At 35.4% G+C, this 21,656-nt stretch overlaps 2 protein-coding genes across 2 annotated transcripts in view; one reads left to right on the forward strand and one right to left on the reverse strand.

Moving 5' to 3' along the window:
• LOC147070576 (uncharacterized) overlaps window positions 1-20,175 on the reverse strand; it is a 221,352-nt gene extending 201,177 nt beyond the window's left edge. Inside the window, exon 1 of the mRNA XM_085949105.1 lies at window positions 18,670-20,175. Within this exon, the coding sequence (XP_085805231.1) occupies window positions 18,708-19,913 (1,206 nt within the window). The 5' untranslated portion in view covers window positions 19,914-20,175 and the 3' untranslated portion in view covers window positions 18,670-18,707. The remainder of the gene's footprint in view (window positions 1-18,669) is intronic.
• Window positions 1-21,656, forward strand: part of LOC147070580 (acyl-CoA:lysophosphatidylglycerol acyltransferase 1-like) — a 767,070-nt gene that overhangs the window by 130,152 nt on the left and 615,262 nt on the right. The gene's annotated exons all lie outside the window — the stretch shown is intronic.

A 21,656-nucleotide genomic window follows, 5' to 3' on the forward strand; every position in this document is an offset into this window, starting at 1 on the left:
CTCCCTACTTTAATTATAGTTTGTCAATTTATGGCTACGGCCGTATGTTGTAGCTTAACCACTAGGGAATGACAAAAGAAATGGCGTATTTCAAAAAAACACTACCTTATTCTTAGGTCAATAATTATTTTAAAGCAATCATTATTCATAAGATGTTTATCACACTTGAATGGTCAAAGACATAGCTTATAATAAGTATCTTTAGAATCATCTTCAAATGTGTTAATCTTGCCGATTTTTTGAATAATAAAATGCCTAATTCTTGTCAAATTTGGGATCACAGAGATTATCAATATAATTTTTTATCGTAAATATTTTACTAAAATTATCTCGTCATAAATTATACTAATGGTTTTGTAAATGCGATTAAAAATTAATAAATTTAAAAAATCTTAACACCACTGCTCAGTTATGTACCGAAATATGACTATATTCTGAAACATTAGAGCGAGAGATTTAAAAGAATACTATTCTATGTAACAAAAATACTTTATGCAGTCATCAAATGTTTAAAATAACTATAAAGGACAATAAGGCTTCAAAATTATATAAATAGATTATCTACAACGTTTAAGGAGTGTCCAGGATCATGGTTTGAAAATACAATAAAAACTCCATTTTGACCTACGCCGAGCATGTCCCCCCTTAACGACTAATTATTGACCTACCCTAAGAGCACACGAGCATGTCCCCCCTTGAGTTAAATTCAATACGAATATTTTAAAGTGACTACTTCTACTATATAATATATTACACGAATATAGTCACAATTGGCTGTAATAATATATACATAAATGGTCTTTAAAGCTAACTTGACACTATCCCCCCATCTTGTATGGGGTCGACCAGGTTTTCGTTTACCGAATGTCAGTCTCTTTGTCATGCGTGACTCGTACATCATTATGTTCATCGTCCAGCCATGTAAAGCGGAACAATTTGATGGACTGTTCAATGTGCGGGCCTCTGTACAAAGCGTACAGGTCGTAAATGTATCTTCGCTGCTACCCCAACTGTGTATTGATGGGTCCGAATCATTGATTTATTATATAGAGTAGGCCTTTTGCTAAATTTGTGTAAATTTGATGCGTACCTACGTAATTTCCATCAGTTCGAAACGCATTCGGAGCCATTCATCGGTCGGTATAAAACGATTTGCAGCCAGTGAGGTATCGACTGATTAGTATGGAATGGTTATCAGCCAATGAGATTTTATATCGGGGTTGTCCAAACTGAATGTACATATTCACTTTACGATTCTCATGCATTGATACACCGAGCTGCACGCTCCGCTCAAATGAGCCTAACACTCTTTCCATGTTTTTGGCATGCACTAGGTCTCCGAGCCATCCACGACAACTAACTGGTATTTTGTTTTGTAAAAGATGCATATTTTCAAGTGTCGGTTCAATACTTTGGAACGCAGTAACTTCATTAAACCGAGGCGTCATTTTGCCTACTGAAATTACCAGTTAACTTCAGACATTTTATTTGTACCACTTAATAACTAGATGACAATGTGTTGCCATCTTTATTCGACAGTCAATTAAATTTGATACAATAAATTGCTTTTATAATACATATTAGCCAATTTCACAAAATATTTCCTCTATAGAATTGGTTTAGCTTTAGATAGATCAAACTTATTTATCATGTTAAATTGAACATTGTGTATAATAATTCAAAATGGTATCCGTATCCGGTACGCTCTGGTGTGGTACTTAAATTCATTGATAGCTAAATCGTGAAGTCGTGTTTTGTGTGATAACAGTATTTAGATAAAGTGAAAATAGATATTTTTTTATTCCAATACAGTAATGAGAAATTGCATGACTCAGCGTTCTGAGTAATATTAAATTATACTAATGTGACCTTATCGATAAGCGTTTATCAGTGTTAATAATAAAGTGATTAATTAGCAAGAAATTAAAAAAAATAGAATTTTAATACAGCCATTAGTCAGATTTGATAATTTGAATACAGTCATCTTGGGCTTTCACTCTCACTGTTCTTGACTACTGCAAACACGTCATATAAATAAATTTAAAACAAGTTTTAAGGAAAAATATATTCGTACAGTAATGACATCCACTATCAGGTAACATAAAATTAATGTGAACTGGCTTATCCAATCAGGTGTGGTATAACAGAATGTAGATAAATATGGGAAAAACTCAAACGAGTCTTAAAAAATATGTTATTTTCAATAGTTACGTCTTTCTCATTATATGCGTTAAAGTTTGTGTCGTAACCATAACGCGCATTCAATAATTTATGACAGTCGGCACGATTTGTGTCTCTTCGTTTTATGACATAAGGTAAAAAGACAACCCTGCTTCAAAACTGATACCATCCGAAGGGGAAATTAAGCCAGAACCGACATTGGATGATCTTATAACTGGGGTTAGTTTAAATTTAATAAGTATATAATAATATAAATAACACCCACGGTGGCCGCGCGGCTTAAGCGTTGGGCTATAACGCCGTGGGTCCCAGGTTCGAATCCTGGGTCTGGCTAGTACACGTAGTGTGTGTGATTTTTTGTGTGAGTCAGGGTATGGACCTAATAGGTTGAGCAAGTGGCTGACATCCATTTCTCGTAAAAAACAAAATCTGTTAATACAAACCTCTACTCTGTGGGGGCCCATAATATGATCCTATTAGGATCGGACATGGTCGGAAAAAAATATAACAATAATATAATTATTTTGTTGTAGTTTTTGGTCAATCGCATCATGGGCCCTTATAAATTGAGCTTACAAAATGTAATATGTATGTTCAGTTGTAGGTACTATAATATTATTTCATTGAAAATTTGTAAAGAAAGTATCAACCATTCTTTTTAATCTTAACCAGCTTACTTGGGTCATTTTTAAATTAATCATTAGATAGCTCGTGTCACACCGTTGTATCACTTGATTTGTATTGCGTTCGTTCAAGCAAGGCCTGCCGCCGCATGAGTGAGATAAAGCGAAGATGTGAATCCTCGTGATTTAAACTGTGGCGTAGCAGCTCCTCTTACAGTCGACAGTGAGTGCAATGAGTGCAAGAATAAAAACCGAAACATATTTTCAGCTAAACAAGTATGAGTAATACGTTTTTTTTATTTGATTAATTACATTTGGGAGAATATGGAAAATCTCTGCCAGTTTTGATATTGGATAGTTGATCATAGCCTACCTGAAGTTGGACATGCCTGCAAGCTATGAATTAATGGTAGAATTATGGAAAAATACACGATCGTCTAGTAACTAGTTTGTATTACAAATGTTTAAAATGTGACTATAAAATCTGTTTAAATAATTAATTACAAATGGTTCGAACGAATTAAAAAGTAAGTATCTCAAAACGCATCGTAATTTATTAAGTTCATGCATTTCGCATTTCACAAGATTACATTTATAAATATCATCACAAGGTGACAGCTCGCGTTAAATGCCTCACATAATATAGAATATGAGTATTTATTTCCCTTTTTTCTGTCACCTAAGAAATAATTTATTGCCACACGCATTATGAATATATTTTGATAAATCAGTGTAACTCGAAAATAGTTTCCGGCACTTCATGAATAACTGAATTCCTAATGGAGTTAACTGATTTATTGCAATATATCTCTTGATTTAGAAATTCTGAATTTAGGTACTTATCTACTTGAATTTAAAGCTATACTTCAGCTGAGGCATGGTCTAAAAAGATCGTGACTACGCGACGCGTGGCGAACAGAAAAATTGTCATAAAAAATCAACATACGTCCATTATTATGTTTATTATTATGTTTATTGTTATATTAGTAATAATAATAATATATTTGAGAACATGCGTAACGTGTTTTAGTCATCTTTACACGATATAAGAATATATTCCTCCGACGCCATCACAAAACAAATTGATATGCTCACATCTTGCTGCCACTCTCCGATTGGCAATGAGTGCGAAACTTCGTCCCACCTATTGTTGAAAATTATTTGCCGTTTCACTAATGTATGCTCCTAAATGAATATATTTCATAACTACATTTACTCTTATTATTCTGTAGGTAAGTATTCAACTTCTTACACCATTCTCTGTTGCATGACGTTCGAATTCAGGAACATCTTCATTTGACTGATTTCTGGCGTGAATACCTGAGATATTAAATACTGATAGTCTGGTCGTACGAAGAAATTTGTAGATCGGTTTTTTTATTAGAAAAACTATCAGACAATATAAGTGCGCATAATATTTTTTGCTATCCCTGGCTGGAAAGAGGCGCACAAAATTTAGCTATTCGGGCTCTGCAGGCCTATGTTATAACTGGTGATATGAACTCACCCGACGACATGACGTAATTGTGACGTAAGCCAATACACGCTCGAGGCAAGCCGCCCAACGCACACTGCTCACCATAGATATTATTATGCTGAAACACTTATTTGTGTATGGGGACAATGGATAACGCCAGTATTTTAGTAGCGTTAATTTCTCGAATGCTATTATCACTCCGGTACTACGTCACAATGACGTCATATGACGTCATGTCGACCGGGCGACTTCAACTCGCAAGTTCTAACATGTTGCCAGTGTGGACCCGGCATAAGGCCCCGTGCAACATCAAGGCGATCTTCAATTTATTGACTGTCGCCCATAACAGATCTGCGTCAGAATCTGTCAGATCTGAACAGAGTGCGTTCTCGTACTAATCACGGGGATTATTTAGCCACGAATTGCGATACTTTCATCTGCCACGTATACCGTTGAATTATGAATTATAACCTTATTATACCCTTGAATAATGAACTGGGGAATGCTGTACTTTCTTCCGGTCATAGTTTGGCTGAGGTGACTAAAAAACGATATCTCTCCGTGATCTTTCTTATATTCTATCATCATCATCACCATCCTGAATCTATCCACTGCTGGATGAAGGCCTCTTCAAGCTGCTTCCACTTCTTTCGGTCCTGTGCATTGCGTTGCCACATACTTCCGCAGAACTTTATCATTTCATCGATCCATCGGCCTCTAGGTCTACCTTGCGGACGTTTTGTACTTCTTGGATACCACTGGATGACTAGATTTGTCCAACGATTGTCTCTTCTTCGAGCTATGTGTCCAGCCCATCTCCATTTAAGGCGTTTAATAAACTCTATTACATCGCAAACCCTTGTCTACTTCCTTATCCACTCATTCCTCTTTTTGTCCTTTCGCGTTATGCCCAGCATGCACCTCTCCATACCACATTATGCTACTCTAAGTTTCTGGATCTCTCTTTTACTTAGGGTCCATGTTTCACACGCATATGTGATCACGGGAAGCACACGCTGGTTGAACACTTTGCGCTTTAGGCACAGTGGAAGGTGACTTTTGAAGACATTATTCAGGCGGCCAAAAGCACTCCAGCCTAGCTTTACTCTGCGAACAATTTCATTAAATATACATCCATCTATAGACACTTGTTGTCCCAGATAGATGTAGCTTTTCACCTGTTCGAGCTGAGTGCCATTGATGAGGATCTCTTTTTGGCCTGCAAAGCTTCTATAATCCGATAAAAATATGGTATATAATATACATATAATATAATATATCCTTTTTTAACACTACTACGGACCATGAGGCTCAATGACGGAAGTGCAGTAGTAGAGGTGAAACGATCACATAAACATCCAAGCTGTGAGAAACCCACATACTATTGTGATGTAACCGGGATCGAACTTGGAGTCTCCGGGTGAGAGCCGAAAGTCTTAGCGATTGTGCCCATAGAACGCGTCGAGCGGGCGAAGTCGGCGTATGAAGCGTTTATTCATAACCATAATCACACGTCTCTTGCCGCGCATTACCCTTCACCTATGTAATAAGCGGCCCAAGCAGCACAAAATAATTATTATTACAGCGTCTCTCATAACAAAGCAATAAAAATATTATATTATTTCGGGGCTTGTAATTAATATTTACGACGACATTATTCAACCAGCGAAATATAGGACACGGAATAAAATTAAACAATGACTTCTCTGTTATTAAATAATGACTTCTCGCCCGTCGAACGACGACGCTTCGAGCAGCGTGATTTTGGTAGCCGTGTTCAGTGAATGGACTTCTTTGTATTTTCATTAAATCGTATCGCCGAGAAGCGAAAAACGGTGACTCATGCGGCAGGCGGGGCACAAGGCATCGCCAAGTCCAGTGTGCGCTGGCGTATTTGATTACGTTGTATTTTCGATGATTTACGCGCCACTTGTAGAAATTTTGCGCGAGCGCCGCACTCGCTGCGTCAATGGGCTTTTTGCCTTACGCACTGATCCACAAGGGACGCCTTCTTGGTTACTTGGTTATGTCATAGAAGAAAGTCAAAAGAATAAACCAGCCAATCACTCGTAATCACATAATCTAAGTTGAGGTTTATGTTGCTAAGGAGGCGTCTCATTTTGAGAAATACACTAGATACTCGCTATCTTAATTGAGTCCCTATCTTGAAAATTGGCTTTATTCTGAAATATTAATTTTGCAAATATTGCGTTTATGCAGGACAGTCCAATTCAAAAATCATAATATACTATGTGCTGTAAGTTATAGGTCTAGATTTTTGTTTAATAATTTGTAGATATGGCACTTACTACTTACGTCACGCAAATTGATTTTATGAAAACTAGTGTTAAAGCGTTAACGCTCTTTTTTTTACGGAAAATTACTCAAAATAATTTCATTGTTAATTGACACAATATGTTCATATAGGTATATTTATATAGAGACACGATTTAGTTTATATTAACTTAAAAAATATTTCTGAATAGGAGATAAGAAAGCTAGTTACAGATGTTACAGTAGGTAGTTATCTTCTTGGAAATGTACCTAAGTTGTACAAAAAAGTCTTAGTTTCCAGCACATTCGTATGAGATAAGATGATCCACGAACGCAATATTAATAGGTACCTACTAATATTTTTCATAATTTTGTATTGAAAAATATTCTTAATAGTATATTATATTTTTTCACATCTTAATCGCTTCAAAGAAGAATCCTTGACTTCTGTGTTCGTCGATAGCCACTATTTGCCAGTTGCCTTGCATTACAATAGATTTTTTTTATATCAAGACATTGGTATCTTTTATTTGACAAATAAACAAGGTAGAAGGACACACGGAACAATTGGAAGCAAAGTGCATAATATGAATGCACTGTGATTTTTTCTTCGAGCAAATATGGAATTATGAAAATCGTGCTAGTACATAATGTTTCTTTGAAACTACTTTTTAAATATGAGTATATAGAGGTCCATCCTACTTATACCTAGTGTGCTTATAGACTTTTGTGTATTATGATAATGTATAATAGCTACTTATATTTTTGATACCATCTTATTAAATCCAAAGAACATTATAATAATTAAGGTTAGTGCCATTGTGTGAGTTTTTAGGTACTTTTAGTTAACAATTTTTTTTATTTTGTGTAATTTTTCATTTAGACAGTCCGGTCCGCTACTAAATAAATCTTTGAGCGCAAAAGTGAAGCTGGGCTAATTAATAAATTTCCCATGCGAAATGACGTGCAGTTAATTTAATCATTCATATTAATACAGGAATTTTAAAATACGAGTACCTCAGAAAACATACATATTTGACCAAATCGTAGAAAAAAAGCTCGGTCAAGTGTTCTATCTTTTCTCCGTCCGGATGACTGCTCTGGCCTTTGAGCTATTGGCATACTTATGGTTCATGCGAATTAAATTTAAAACATACGCACTTAGGTATTACAATCTTCGCCAAGATTTCTTCAAGAGGCTTTGCAATTAAATCGAGGAAATTAATTTTATTTTACTAACACGATTTATCTATGCGACTAGTCGAACTTATTTAATGACGTTTTTATACATGACATATAACTACATACATTCATGACATTGTGATCTTTTTTGATTTTTTTTATTAAAAATGTTGAATAGTCACAAAATTTAATAATGTTAAATTCATCTACTTAATTGAAAATATATTTTTTTTAAATCTTTCCAGAAAACATAAATAAGTATTAGAAAAAATCCTGGAAAAAAATGGGCCATGTACGACCCAAACCTCACACAATTTCACTGTCCTTTTGACTTAGATAGATTTCGGCTCCATCTACAGCTGCAGGCATGCGATCGACTGGTTGAATTGACCTGCGGAAATGTAAAATGCGGTGAATGTACACCTGTAATTAGGATTTTAAAGAACAATAAATCGTACTCGTTTCGTTTCCTTCTCATCGCGGGTTCGCATAAGTGAGAGAAAAAAACTGTGAGTTCCGCACCTTAACTTTCCTAAGTTTAAGTTTCCCCTTTCTTTCCCGCAGTGAAAGACAAGTTTTGTTGTTTAATTTGTAACAAATATAATACGTTTGTTCAAATTGAAGTATGCCAATGGGAGTGTGTGGTAGACTACCGCACTCTCCCATTTGGTAGATCATTGCCATCTTTGATACTGGACAGTAGATCACAGCCTACCTACTTGAGGTTAGATATGTCTGATATAGAGAATGGTTTTATGAACGTCTTTGTTTATCACAGGTATCCACTCAAATACATTCCTTGCACCAAAATTTAAATATTTCTTTACAGCTTGTATTATTCATAGAAATGTATCTTACGTGAAACGTAACTCATTCCCATCTAGGCGAGTTTCCATACTTTATTTTTGCATTTGTTTATCTGCCTTGTTATTTCTCATTCAGACCTCGTTCAGAATGACCTGGCAGAAAATATTTAACCGAACCATAGGTACTTTAAAGTTTAACAGAAATGCTTTCAAAGCGTGGTGCGAGATTTATTTAATGGCTTTCTACTTCGTCCGCCTGAAATACGAAAATAACAAGTAGATGGATATACATAATAAAGAAACAGACTGATTCGATATGCTTTTTTTTTCAAATTAATGAAACAACTGTTGTATATAGGCGCGTGTCCTTATCCACACCTTGCCCCCATCACTCTACCATTGATATCCGAGCACTGAACATATTCGTGAATCAATTTTGATATTAGCTCTTACCACGGAATACAAAAATAATGGGAACTGATTCAATGATCGTGAGAAATCTGAAACTTTTGTATATACACAGACTTACAGAACTATTGATAAGATGTGAAAGACGATACGTATTAATAAGTAGCCATTCGCGCAATCTTATTATGTACCATTCAAAACGTGTGAATTGTAGTAAACTACCTGGAATTAGAATCCGCGACGTACAAATAAGAAAGCCAACACGCTAACAATAAGTATAGGGTCATACCCCATTGTGACCATTTATTTTTTCCCCCAAACCGGGACACCTAAAAAAAGTAGGTACTTATCCATTTTAGGCGCCTCACACTTTCATACAATACAATAATGATATAAATAAATTGTATATAATAAATTGACAAGATAGTAATTTATATTAATATTAGGTTACCTATTTTATTTATTTATTTGAAGATTATCGGTAGGTATGTTTGAGTAGGCGCATACAACGCTTCCTACATATTTTTAATAGTACCTACATATCATGTTATTTATTAATGAAAAGTACACACAGGTATGAATACATAAAAATTTATCTGATGTTATATTTTTCCGAAGAACAAATTTAGTATGTGTTGATTTCAAAAACGAATGAAATTCTTGGCAGGATTTTTTCGAATTTACTTTTATAATTAACATTGCTTTAAGGACATTTAGATTCTTCTTTAGACTCTTCTACTGGTGCATTAGTGCCGGGCAGACATATAATATATTCAATAATTATACGAAAATTTTTGTGATCCAAATTATTGGCGCGAAAGTGTTTGAACAACTCCACCTAACGACTTTCGGTTGATACATTCCCAGTGTTCCATTCAGACACTTTATGCGGTTTAATTAGAAAAAAGTGAATACTCATCAAATATTTCTGTATCTTGTTCACAAGTTTCTTTCTTTTCGAAAACGGGACATTTTGGCGTCCCGAAGCTGTGTTCGGGGACAACGGGATACGCCGCCTGAAAACGGGACTGTCCCGGTGGAAACGGGATGTCTAGTCACATTAGTCATACCCAGTGCTAGATTCGTAGCGTCTTACCTTAAAAAACTAAATGTATGGCATAAAGCCCACCAAAGCGGCGCTCGGTGCGCTCACTACTGAGTGTGCCCCCTCCCACCCGCGCATTACCCTTCACCTATGTAATAAGGGGCCCAAGAAGCACAAAATAATTATTATTATCAGCGTCTCTCATAACAAAGCAATAAAAATATATTATTTCTCGGGGCTTGTAATTAATATTCACGATGACATCATTCTACCAGCGAAATATCGGACACGCAATAACTAAACAATAAGTTCACTGTTATTAAATAATGGCTTCTCGCCCGTCTATCGACGACGCTTCCAGGAGCGTGATTTTGCTTGCCGTGTTCAATGAATTGACTACGTTGTATTTTCGTTAATTCGTGCCGCTGAGAAGCCACACGACGGTGACTGATGGAGCAGGCGGGCACAATGCGTCGTCAAATCCAGTGTGCGCTGGCGTATTTGATTACGTTGTATTTTCGATGATTTACGCGCCATTTGTGAAATTTTGCGCGAGCGCCCCACTCGCTGCGTTAAGTGAGTTTTACGCCTATGGGTTAAAATTTTGATGAAATTGTTGAATTATTGGAAACTCACTCGAAGTGTTTATATTTTAATATTAATATCTTGATTGCTAGACATAGCGTATCTCAAAGTCTGGGAGTCACTGCCCCGCAAGATAAAACGATTTACTCTTGTACCTACTTTAATCTCCGCACCGTTTTTTTTACTTCTTTATAAAACATTACGTTTTCCAAAGCTGCCTGAGAGAGCTAGTGTCAAATGGTTAATTTAACAGAGATTAAGGAATCAAGCGCCTTTACTTGACTTTATGTAAGAATTAATAAGACAATCATCGTAACATCTTATTTCATTTACAATTTGATATTAAGTACATGAAAAAGACTCAGAAAAAATATTTTTTTACATTAGATTTTATGTTTATATACCGATTGGATGTACCCACGCTCTCAGATGGAATATATAGGTAATGAAAACAAGACATCGATAAAGTATTGAAGCTGAATAATAAATATTATAAAAATCTTAGAACGAATGGAGCTTAAACCTATATTTATCTCATTCCTAGTAAGTACCCAAGAGCGGAATGCACAATCCAAGATTTCGTTCCTAAGGATAAGTCGCCGAAAAGCATGACTTAACTATAGACAATCCTGAGTATAGAGTTAAGGAATCCTTAACCATAGACTACTTTTGTTATGAATACGCCCCCTTCTGTATTACCATTTACCACTGACAGCTGCTGTCAAAATAAATTCGCATGTCTATAACACAGTCCATACACTCAAATTCATTTAACAATGTATCTCAATATGGATATTGATAGTGTTAATTCTTTTGGCATGTACTTGTAGAATATTATTTTACTTTTATACGCCAACCCGCAGAAATACAAAATACCAGGTGAAGAATAACGCTTAACGCTAGTGTTACCATGTTAAAAAAATATCTTGCGGTGCCTGTGGAATCACGTATAATGACTTATAACGGAAACATAAGAGTATTATAATTTAATATTAATATGTATTTATAGTTATTGCATTTATAAAATGCAGTTGTCATATTTTTGTCATCGTTTAACAATTATAAAATAATTTACCTAATTTACCTAACGAGAATTTTTAAATATGGTATTATTTTCAATAGAAATGATCTTAACTAAGGACAATGTTTCTGCATAGTGTTTTCTGCTAAGGAAATTTTAGTTATGACAAATGTTTCTGCATTCCGCTCTAAGTATTTATCCATTTCTCCGTATGTTTCTATTCCTATTTTAAATTTTGCATACAGTGTGAATACAAAGATAATATTGTTGAATTAAAAAAATATCGTAGTTTATTGAATCGATAGGTACGATTACAATTTTGGAATATTTGTCTTAAAGCAACAAGCTGTTATATTCTTTATATTTTTTTCTGCGAATGAAATTTTATTTAAAAACTTCATAGTTCTACTTTTTATTCACACGTGTGAATGTATAATAATATTGAACACTACACGTGATAGATTAGAAAAATAATACATATATATAATAAAGGGTTGCCATCATGCAAGTAAGAGTTAAATTAAAATAAAAATAATATTTTTATAATATACCCACTACCTGGACATCGAAAATGCGTCATCGTCATAGATGCAGTTTATCGAAGCAGCGTTGACTAAATATATTATAAAGTTGTGGCATTTTTATTAGGTCTATTCAGAGTTTACCAATAGAGTAAACGATTGTTGTTAAAAGAATAACGTTCTATGAGGACCCAATGTTTGGACCGGATTCAAACCGAACCTCCATCAAATTTAAATATACCTAATTTATTGTCACCGCAATAGACTTGTGTACCGAATTTCAACTCTCTTAGTATATGGTAAATAGACGAAAAGCCGTTGACAGTTTAAATACATATACATCACCATCAGCCGTGGTCAATCCACTGCTGGATGAAGGCCTCCCCTAGTTCCCTCAACTCTTCTCGTTCCCTAGTTCTTCGCTGCCACGTAAATCCACCGAAAATTATGAGTTTGCCTATCCAGCACGTTTTAGGGCGTCCGATTATCGGGTATCATTGTATGACAGCATCTGTCCAGCGTTTGTCCACTCGCCAATCGGTATGCCAGTTTGTTGTCATTTCATCTGCTTAGCGATCTCTATCACATCGTGTACTCTTCTTTTTATCCTAATAGGATATATTATATGTGTAGAGAATGAATGAAGTTAATGCCAAATTCGTAAAAAAATATTATTTTCTGAAATTACTGCCAAGTGACTAAAATGCCAGTGAGATATATTCGAGATTCTCTATCCATAGAAATACTTAAATTGCCTAATAATGAATGAATATTGTTTCTAATTATATCAATCAATTTTCATCTAAAATTGATACCTTATTGGTGAAATTGAATCTAATTACCTATATATTATTATCTACATAGCAACGTTCTATTTCTTGGCGTATAAGAGTTCAAAGAAGCTTCACATTCCATCAAAAAGTTCCACATGAATGGTCCCACAAATAATGATAATATCGAAGGCTTGTTATTTTACTGGTAATATTATTAAATTTGCGAGTAATCAACACCTCCGAAGAGTGGTTAGGAATTTCGTTTCGTTATGCTTGTAATCATAACGTAACTTCATTCGTTTGTTCTACTGCCAATTATTATTTATTGTGATCATATGTATTAATTTTACGTGACGTCTTAGATAATTATTTCAGACAATTTCAGTATCTACTTATATAATTCAGATATGTAGTAATCAGTGATAAAAAGGTAACCGAAGAAAAGTGCTAGAACAGTCATACATCACGTTCTACGGCACGGCTCCTTTGCCGGACTGCGTCTTGCCAAACATAACTTATCGGAAAGCAAGGCAAAAGAATTTTCACCTCTACATCTATGTAGCATTTGGCGAGTGCATTTAAACGTCGTCCATACAAACTAAAGTTCCAAACCCTAGTTATCGGAAATCGCAATAGCATTTGGGTTCATGCCGCTCCTATAGAATGTAATGCCAAATACCATTCACGAACGAAGAAAAAATAAAATAATATTTAACATTTTTTTAAAACTGATATTTGAAAATAACTAAATAGAATCCAAACCTAAAAACATAAAATTTTTATTTTGTATGATCAGGTGTACAACCTTAATAATAGTAATATGTATCTTGAAACATATATGACGTTTCTTCTGCGCTGTATGGAGATATTAAATACTAAAACTTTAATGCGAGAACATCGTTTTGCCTGGGCTCTGTGATATAATCTATGAACTAAAAGAGGTTATAGTACATCTTTAACTCTCTAGTGGCCACGCTAAATTATTGTGTAAGCTCCATAATAACTAAGGCAACGTGTTGATCGATCCCAATATAGTAGGTATGTAGCAGTGGCGAACGCTCCATACTAGACGATTTTTTAATACAAACCTTAATAAAAATAATTTGTATTTGCCTTTATACATATTTAAATAATAACTTCATTATTTTATATTAGTATGCAAAAAAATATAATTTGCCATCAGGCAAGTACACATATTGTTTTTCAATTTGTGTGTGTCAGAGTATGGACCTAATAGGTTGAGCAAGTGGCTGACATCCATTTCTCATAAAAAAACAAAATCTGTCAATACAAACTTCCACTCTGTGGAGGCCCATATGATCCTATCAGGATCGGACATGGTCGAAAAAAAATATATATATAATAAATTGATTGTCGACTTGGTCAACCAGACGGCAGGTAACAATTCCAATAATACTGAACGAGCTATATAACAACATCTAACAAAGCCGTCAACTAATTTAGTTTATTTCACGCATACAACGCATACAAACGATTTCACACGTATTGTAAAAATAGGACGTACAAAGTATCAACAGCCGAGCCTATAGATAGGTATACAAACCTGATATATTTACAATATAATATTTATTCATTAATTTTTCGCACTGTGCACACTGAACTACCAGAAGGATTTTTAAGAGCATATTTCAGTGAAACGGCAAATAATTTTCAACTATAGGTGCGACGAAATTTTGGACTCGCTGGCAATCGGAGAGCGAAAGTCGAGCTGTGAAGACGTCAATTTGTTGCGTGATGGCGACGGGAGTATTAATTCTTAAATCGTATAAAGATGACTAAAAAACTTTACCCATTTACTTGAAAAATAAAACATGTCAATGAATATATTATTATTGTTAGTAATAGAATAATAAACATAACATTAAATGGACGCATGTTGGATTTATATGACAAATTATATTTCGTTCGGCACGCGTTATTTGCACAATCCGCGCATTGCCTAACCACGATCTTTTTAGACCATGCCTCAACTCATGCCCGAGTTCGAATAGCTGTTTGGCATTAGATTTATATCTATTTTAGTGCCTATTGTCTTTTTCTCGTGAAGTATCTATTATAAAAAGGTAATTAAAAAATATTTGTTTTTAGTAAACTACTGAAGATTTACAATAATTTAAATTATTTTCAAATTCCACTCCTGTAAATATGGCTGACCAATGACTTTATTTCAATTATCTACCACGACCTACCGACCTTCAACAGGTATTCTTCACCGCTGGTATGTAGTTAATTCCAGTTAATATGACTGAACGTGAGCGATAGAAAACGATTTTGATCACACATTTACGGTAGAATTTACACTTTTTAAATATTATTTTTGATTGATTGTATTTTTTTGTATAATTAAATCTAACGATACATACTATTTCCTAATACACGAATTAACATTCTTCGAGCCCAAAACACATGCAAAATTTGGAATTAATTATTTCCTAAATAACCACGTTGTTGCTCTTTCACATAGTCAATCTTACCCTATTAAGAGTCTATCCAAATTTAACAAAGCGCTAACTAAACGATACAATCTTTTTTACAAAACGAAATGTCAAATTACATAAAGATTACAATAAAACACCAATTAGATCTTCTTATAAACACGGTGTAGTCGGTAAACACTCGTTTTTCCAAAAATAAATGGATATCGAAACAACTCATTTACAAGTAATCAAATGTCAAGTTATAACATCGACGCCATTATTTTAAATAAACTGTTAATTTGACCTTTTAAGAATTTCAAACTCTCGTGATCTCGTTTATTTTGAGTTTGAATCAATATTTTGCTGTAAAAATAGATATTTTTCTGAAAGGTAAATAACAATTATTATTATCGGCTTATTCATCTGTACAACAAAATTATTGCTCGGTTTAATCGCTCCATCTTTAATTATTATTTCGTAACAAGTCAATTATTTCATCGTCAAAAGTTAGTATTGATCTTATTTATGTTTTTTTTTAATATTTACTTACCCACGATGTTGAAATATGATACGAATATATATTATTATATAGGTACGTATTGTATTAGTTAATAATACCGTTTTAGCAAATATTCTCGCGTAGTTTTTTTCGACATTTTTAATGGTTTGCGATAACATCGTTTTCTTGTATCTCATTAAAACATCATGCCAATAATACAAGAGCGAAGATTCTCTTCTAATCTGCAGTCTCTCTATAATAATATTATTACGTGGTCGATAAATGGATTTAATCTTTTAAAAAGATGCGCTTTTAATGTTGCCGAAAGCGATACAAGAGAGATTTCTTCATTACATTTTAGCCTAAATAACAATGATGAAATACATACAACTTTGATAGCACACTAATGAATTATTATTACAGATATGAAGCTTTACGAACATATAACAGAATAATAAATATAATTCAGATATGCTATAGGTATCCCAATACACTACAATTTGAAGGAGGGTTTTGAATGTGTGAATGTCCTACGAAAATTAACCGCACATTATAGACGTGTGTTGCAACCTTCAAATACCTACATCAATATTGAATGATCGTCAGTGCATAAACCGAGACCAGTTATCAGAACGAAGGACAAGCTTAGAATGACGTATTCTTGACACTCGTTTATCCCATATTCTTCCACACTCGAGATCGGTTGTCTGTTACTCCACACCCGTTAAGTATTTCAGTTCGCATTAATTATGTGTTCCCTGTTTACGAAGCACTACTATCTTTACAGAATAACTAAATACTTACTACCACAGCACTGACAACGTGTCCATATTATAATAAATAAACGTAATCGACCAAATCTCAAAATATATAGAACTCGTTATCCTGAGAAATTGTCGAGGGCTTAAATAATCAAGAAATGTATACTTACTTTAGTTGCCACTACAGACCATTCAGGTCCATGGCCGACTGCACAAGCAGCCTCTACACATCTCTATCGCGAGTTTTCTCCCTCCAGTCGGTCATGTACAGTCTCTCTGCATCCCCTTTGACGTTATATATGGAATAAATAAAATAAAACAAATTAAGTGTTTATTCCACACATTCGTATGCTTCAATTCTTGCAGCTTTAAAAACATATTATATATTATATGGATGTATGTATATAAAGGAAAACAGTGATAAAATGAAATATTTAACTTTGTTGTATTTTGGTGAAACAAGTGTATGCTTAATTTAATAGTAAATGAGAAAGCAATGTCTGCTAGATGCTGGTTGACTTGATAGGTAACAATGATTTTGTACAAATACGTTATAAAGAGTAGAATCTCCAATAAGAAATATTTAAACTATCAATATTATTTGATCGGTTTTCCCGGAGTTGATAGAAAAGGTTTCTTCTACCTTGTCGGTAAAACAGATTTCTGATTTTTCACCAATCGTGATTAGAATCGCAATCTTTTACTGACGATCCCGTTCCGGACATCACGGCGGCCATCTTCTCTTTTTATTTTCCGTCGGTAAAGTAGATCTCCGCATTTCGCCAATCGTGATCCGAGGCATCGGCGGGGTCCTCCGGTTCGCACGAATCGATCACGACTGCCCCAAATAGCTGCGATGGTTTTCTAATCCGCCGGCCAGCTCACGAGGGGCGACCGCCCGCGATTTCCAGACTGCTCGACTTCATAGTAAAGACATCGAATCAAAAAAGGAATCGTCCAGTCGCTTTTGGACAAAATTCGAATGTTTCGGTAGCGATCAAAACAGGAATTTACCAATTTCTATATATAAAAAAAAACAGAATTGTTTGTCAACAATCACAAACATGCCCCTCCTCCACCCTCCACCCTGCACCACTAGGCTTCAATGTTTGCCAAGGCCTCCTACCTATCGCTAAGGTTAAGGGTAGTGTGATGCCAGGTAAAATTAAATGTGTATTTTAAAATAAATCTATTTGAATTATTGAATTGGCGGCACTCGGCATCATAATATGAAGCACAGGGGCCCTATGTTAGAACTAGCGAGTGCCAGCTGCCCGGTCGACATGACGTCATATGACATCATTGTGACGTACTACCGGAGTGATAATAGCACTCGAGAAAATAACGCTACTCAGACAGCGGCGCTATTCATTGTCACCATACTCATATAGGTGTTTCATCGTAATAATTTCTACGGTGAGCACTGCGCGTTGGGCGGCATGCCTCGAGCGTGTATTGGCTGACGTCACAATTACGTCATGTCGTCTGGTGCCACACGAGTCGATAGTTAGGAAATCGCGGTGCTGATCGCGTTCCTCTTTTGTGGTAGCTAAGTAACATGAGACCCCTCGCCGCACTGTATAAATATCCATGTTTATTATAATCAGGAAATACACTGAAAATAAATATATAATAAAATTCTACACCTGAATTGTCATTTAAATATATTATCAATCGTTATAATTTCACACCAAATTGCATAGCACAACCATCTTTTTTTTTTTTTTTTTTTTTGTGATTTTACCGAGGCTTTGACTGCGACTCGCTGTCATATCGCCTCTTCTCTTCTAGAAGGGGATCCTTCGATCAGGTCCTCACTCCTATTCTGTTAAATGGCTTTATAATTATTTTGTCTAGCTCTTCCATCTTTCTTTCTTTCTTCTTTAGACGCCAGTGTTTTATGCACCAGAATCGCTCTCCTCCGTATCCATCCCTTCTGTATTTTCGATACATCGTGTAATCATTGAATTTCAGATAGTCTAATTCAGACCTCAGCCAAGTCTCTGAGATTAATGCTATTGAAATTTTTTGTCTTATTAAGTAGAGTTCTATATCATCCTTTTTTTGCTTCATACTTCTGGCATTCCATTGTAAAATCCTAATTTGTTTTTTACTATCCATTTTGCTCCAGAACCTCCCCTAGAATTTCCTTTAAGTGTCCTTCTTTGAATTGTTTGCATACCCAGTCCACTGCTTTAATTATTAGTTGTTTAATGATCTGCTGCCAGTCTCCCCCTTTCAGCAAGACTTTCATAATTTCTCCCATCGCGTTAACCTCTGTCTTCCCCTTTGAATTTTTCTTATTTTTTGTAGGCTTTACGCTACTACCTGTAGATATTATTGTTGAGCCTGAAGCTTCTACCACCGCTTCTTCTTTCTTTTTGTTTTCCTTAGTTTTTTGAATTGTTTCGCTTTCATCTCTTTCTACGATTTTTTTTTGTTTCAATATGTCAGCATAGCTATTATTTAACATATTTTTTTTTGCTTCCTTGAAAGGTATGTTCATTTTTTTCATTGCTTCTTTGCAATTCTTTTCCTCTTGCCACTTTGGGCATTTTTGGCTGTTTGCCGCGTGGTTACCTTTGCAATTGATGCACGTAATTTCCTCATTTTTTTCGCAGGTTTTGTGGTTTTCACCACACTTAGGGCACGTTTCTACTGTACGTCCGCAGTTGTTCGCGATATGCCCATATCGCCAGCATTTGTAGCATTGCATAACCCTGAATACATACGGTTCTACAGCAAAAGAGACTCCATATATGTAAATTGTTCTCGGCAATATTTTCTCCCCAAATTTAATACTGACTGACGAGGTCTTTGTCAGCTCTCCTGTATCACCTTTTCTTGTCAACCTCTTAAGGTTGATTACTTTTGCATCACTTTTGATTTCCATTTGCAGTTCTTGGAGGTCCATATCAATATCGACTTTTCTTATTACTCCATAAGAGCAGGAGTCATTCTCTTTGGTCACAAAACCGAGATCTTTGAGTTCTCCAGCTTGTTTCACTTTATCTGCTTCTTTTTCGTCTTCTACTTGGATGTACGTCTTTAAATTTTTATTGTAAATTTTCTGTACTTTTACTCCTGCCTTATGCAGCATCTGCGCTATTTTCAATTTTAATGGAATTTTACTTCCCGTCGCTATCATGACGATGTTTTGGTTTCCCTTTGGAGTGACCCCAGAGTCTCTTCTGGGTTTTTTTCCAGAGGTCACCGTCTGCCATTCTTCTTCTTTTTCTCCAACCACTTCCTCTTCATCATCGTTTCTTTTCTTCTTCGTTTTTTTGGTTTCATTCACTTCCATCGTGGTGTTTTCCATTTTATTGCTTTTGCCGTTCACGCGGTCTTGGAATTCGCGCAACAGTGTGAACAAAACACCGTGTGGACAACCCCTCGCTTCACAGCGTTTGACGCACTCCCCGCACAAAGTGCACTATCCGTGCAACAATAAATATTTTTCACTTTTTCTCAAGCACTGGCACTGATTGTCAAAATCACATGGGACCACACATGTTGAGTTTATTGTCAAATTCATTTACAAACAATATTATTTTTGTTGTATCCCGTATTTATAACCGTTCGCGAGTAACCATGCGAATAGCGTCCCGAATACGCAAGCGAAGTTGTACAACCTCACTCCACCGCTGTTGGCTTCCGACTCGCCATCTATTTTTAAATGTTAATATATTATGTGAAGTAAAATAACAGGCGACTTTTTTACTATTGGAGAAAATGTATGATTTGTGTTTATCTCACTTAGCTACTCGACCTGCCACGCCCCCCCTAATTCCATCCCTCTTGTGTGTGTGTGTGTGGGGGGGGGGGGGGTCATGATCACAATATATTTTATAAAATCGTTATAAGTAGAACAACACATTGGTGGTAACCTGCGTCGCGGGGGCAGATGTGAACGTAGAATCGTTTGCTTGCATTACGCCTCCTCACTGTGCTGTATCCTGTTGATTACTTTGGACCTTTTACTTTCCACCAGGATATCACTTGTGACTTATTTGGTAACTTGCTATTGAAATGCGCGAGTAAAATTCAAATGTTCATCTTTTTAAAAACATAATTTTAAATTAACATCGTTGATTAAACAGAAGTCGTTCAGTAAAACTACGATTGATGGACAAATCCATTTTTGATCGCCATCTTCTCATCGCTATTCCGGGGACCGATTCGGCAGCCTCATCTCACGAACGCCAATGGAGTATTTTTTATTCTACCTAATTTCCGCATAGTCACGCGATACTCTCTTGTAATAATATAGGGTACACAGAAAAATCGATTAAAAAGTAGTATTTTTTTTTTAATGATTTATTTTCGATTGCAAGCTATGTATTATATTATTATTATTCGTTATTTGTCGCGGTTTAATTTTATCTCGCACTTTCACTGTTCACTGTCACTGTTCATTGTCACGCAATGGGTATTTTCAGTGCCATCTTTAGATTAAGCAACGAGTGGTCCACTGTTCAGCTGTCAAAATCAGATCCCAGATTGCTTGACACATTGATTCGCCCTTTCTCGTTTCAAATTGAATTATAAAACATTCTCAAATCAAATATATTAACTATCAGTGTTATTTGTTAATAAATACTATACATTCCTGTTGTTCACCAGTTGTCAAAGTCAGACTAGTCCTTCACACAAAAACCGGTGGTAATATCGATTTCTAAAAAATATGTAGCATTGATCTATGCATTACATTATTGTAGAAGGTGTGTTAATGCTAGTGTATTATTTATCATGTAACTCATCTATCCAAATCAAACCATTCCCTGTGTGAACACGACAGACGCGTCAGTACGCGCACCCTATATAACAATGACAGGTCATTCGTAGACAGCAATGGGAGGGGCGGAAAAGGTAGGACCACTTGTTGTGAATGTCTCGGCTTTCTACTTGAGTCGGCAATGGTATTTTTCAAGGCTTACCTCGCGACGCGTAGACCGTTACTTTTACCACCGTTGTATGGTGGAATGAAGGGCGGGATCCTAGCAGGACAAGTAATCTGATATTTATGTACTGCCCATAAATAATTTACGGGATGCGATTTAAA

This window comes from Rhyacophila brunnea, unplaced genomic scaffold (genome assembly GCF_057557595.1).
Source record: "Rhyacophila brunnea isolate RB1 unplaced genomic scaffold, BYU_Rbru_1.0 scaffold_21, whole genome shotgun sequence".
NCBI lineage: Eukaryota > Metazoa > Arthropoda > Insecta > Trichoptera > Rhyacophilidae > Rhyacophila > Rhyacophila brunnea.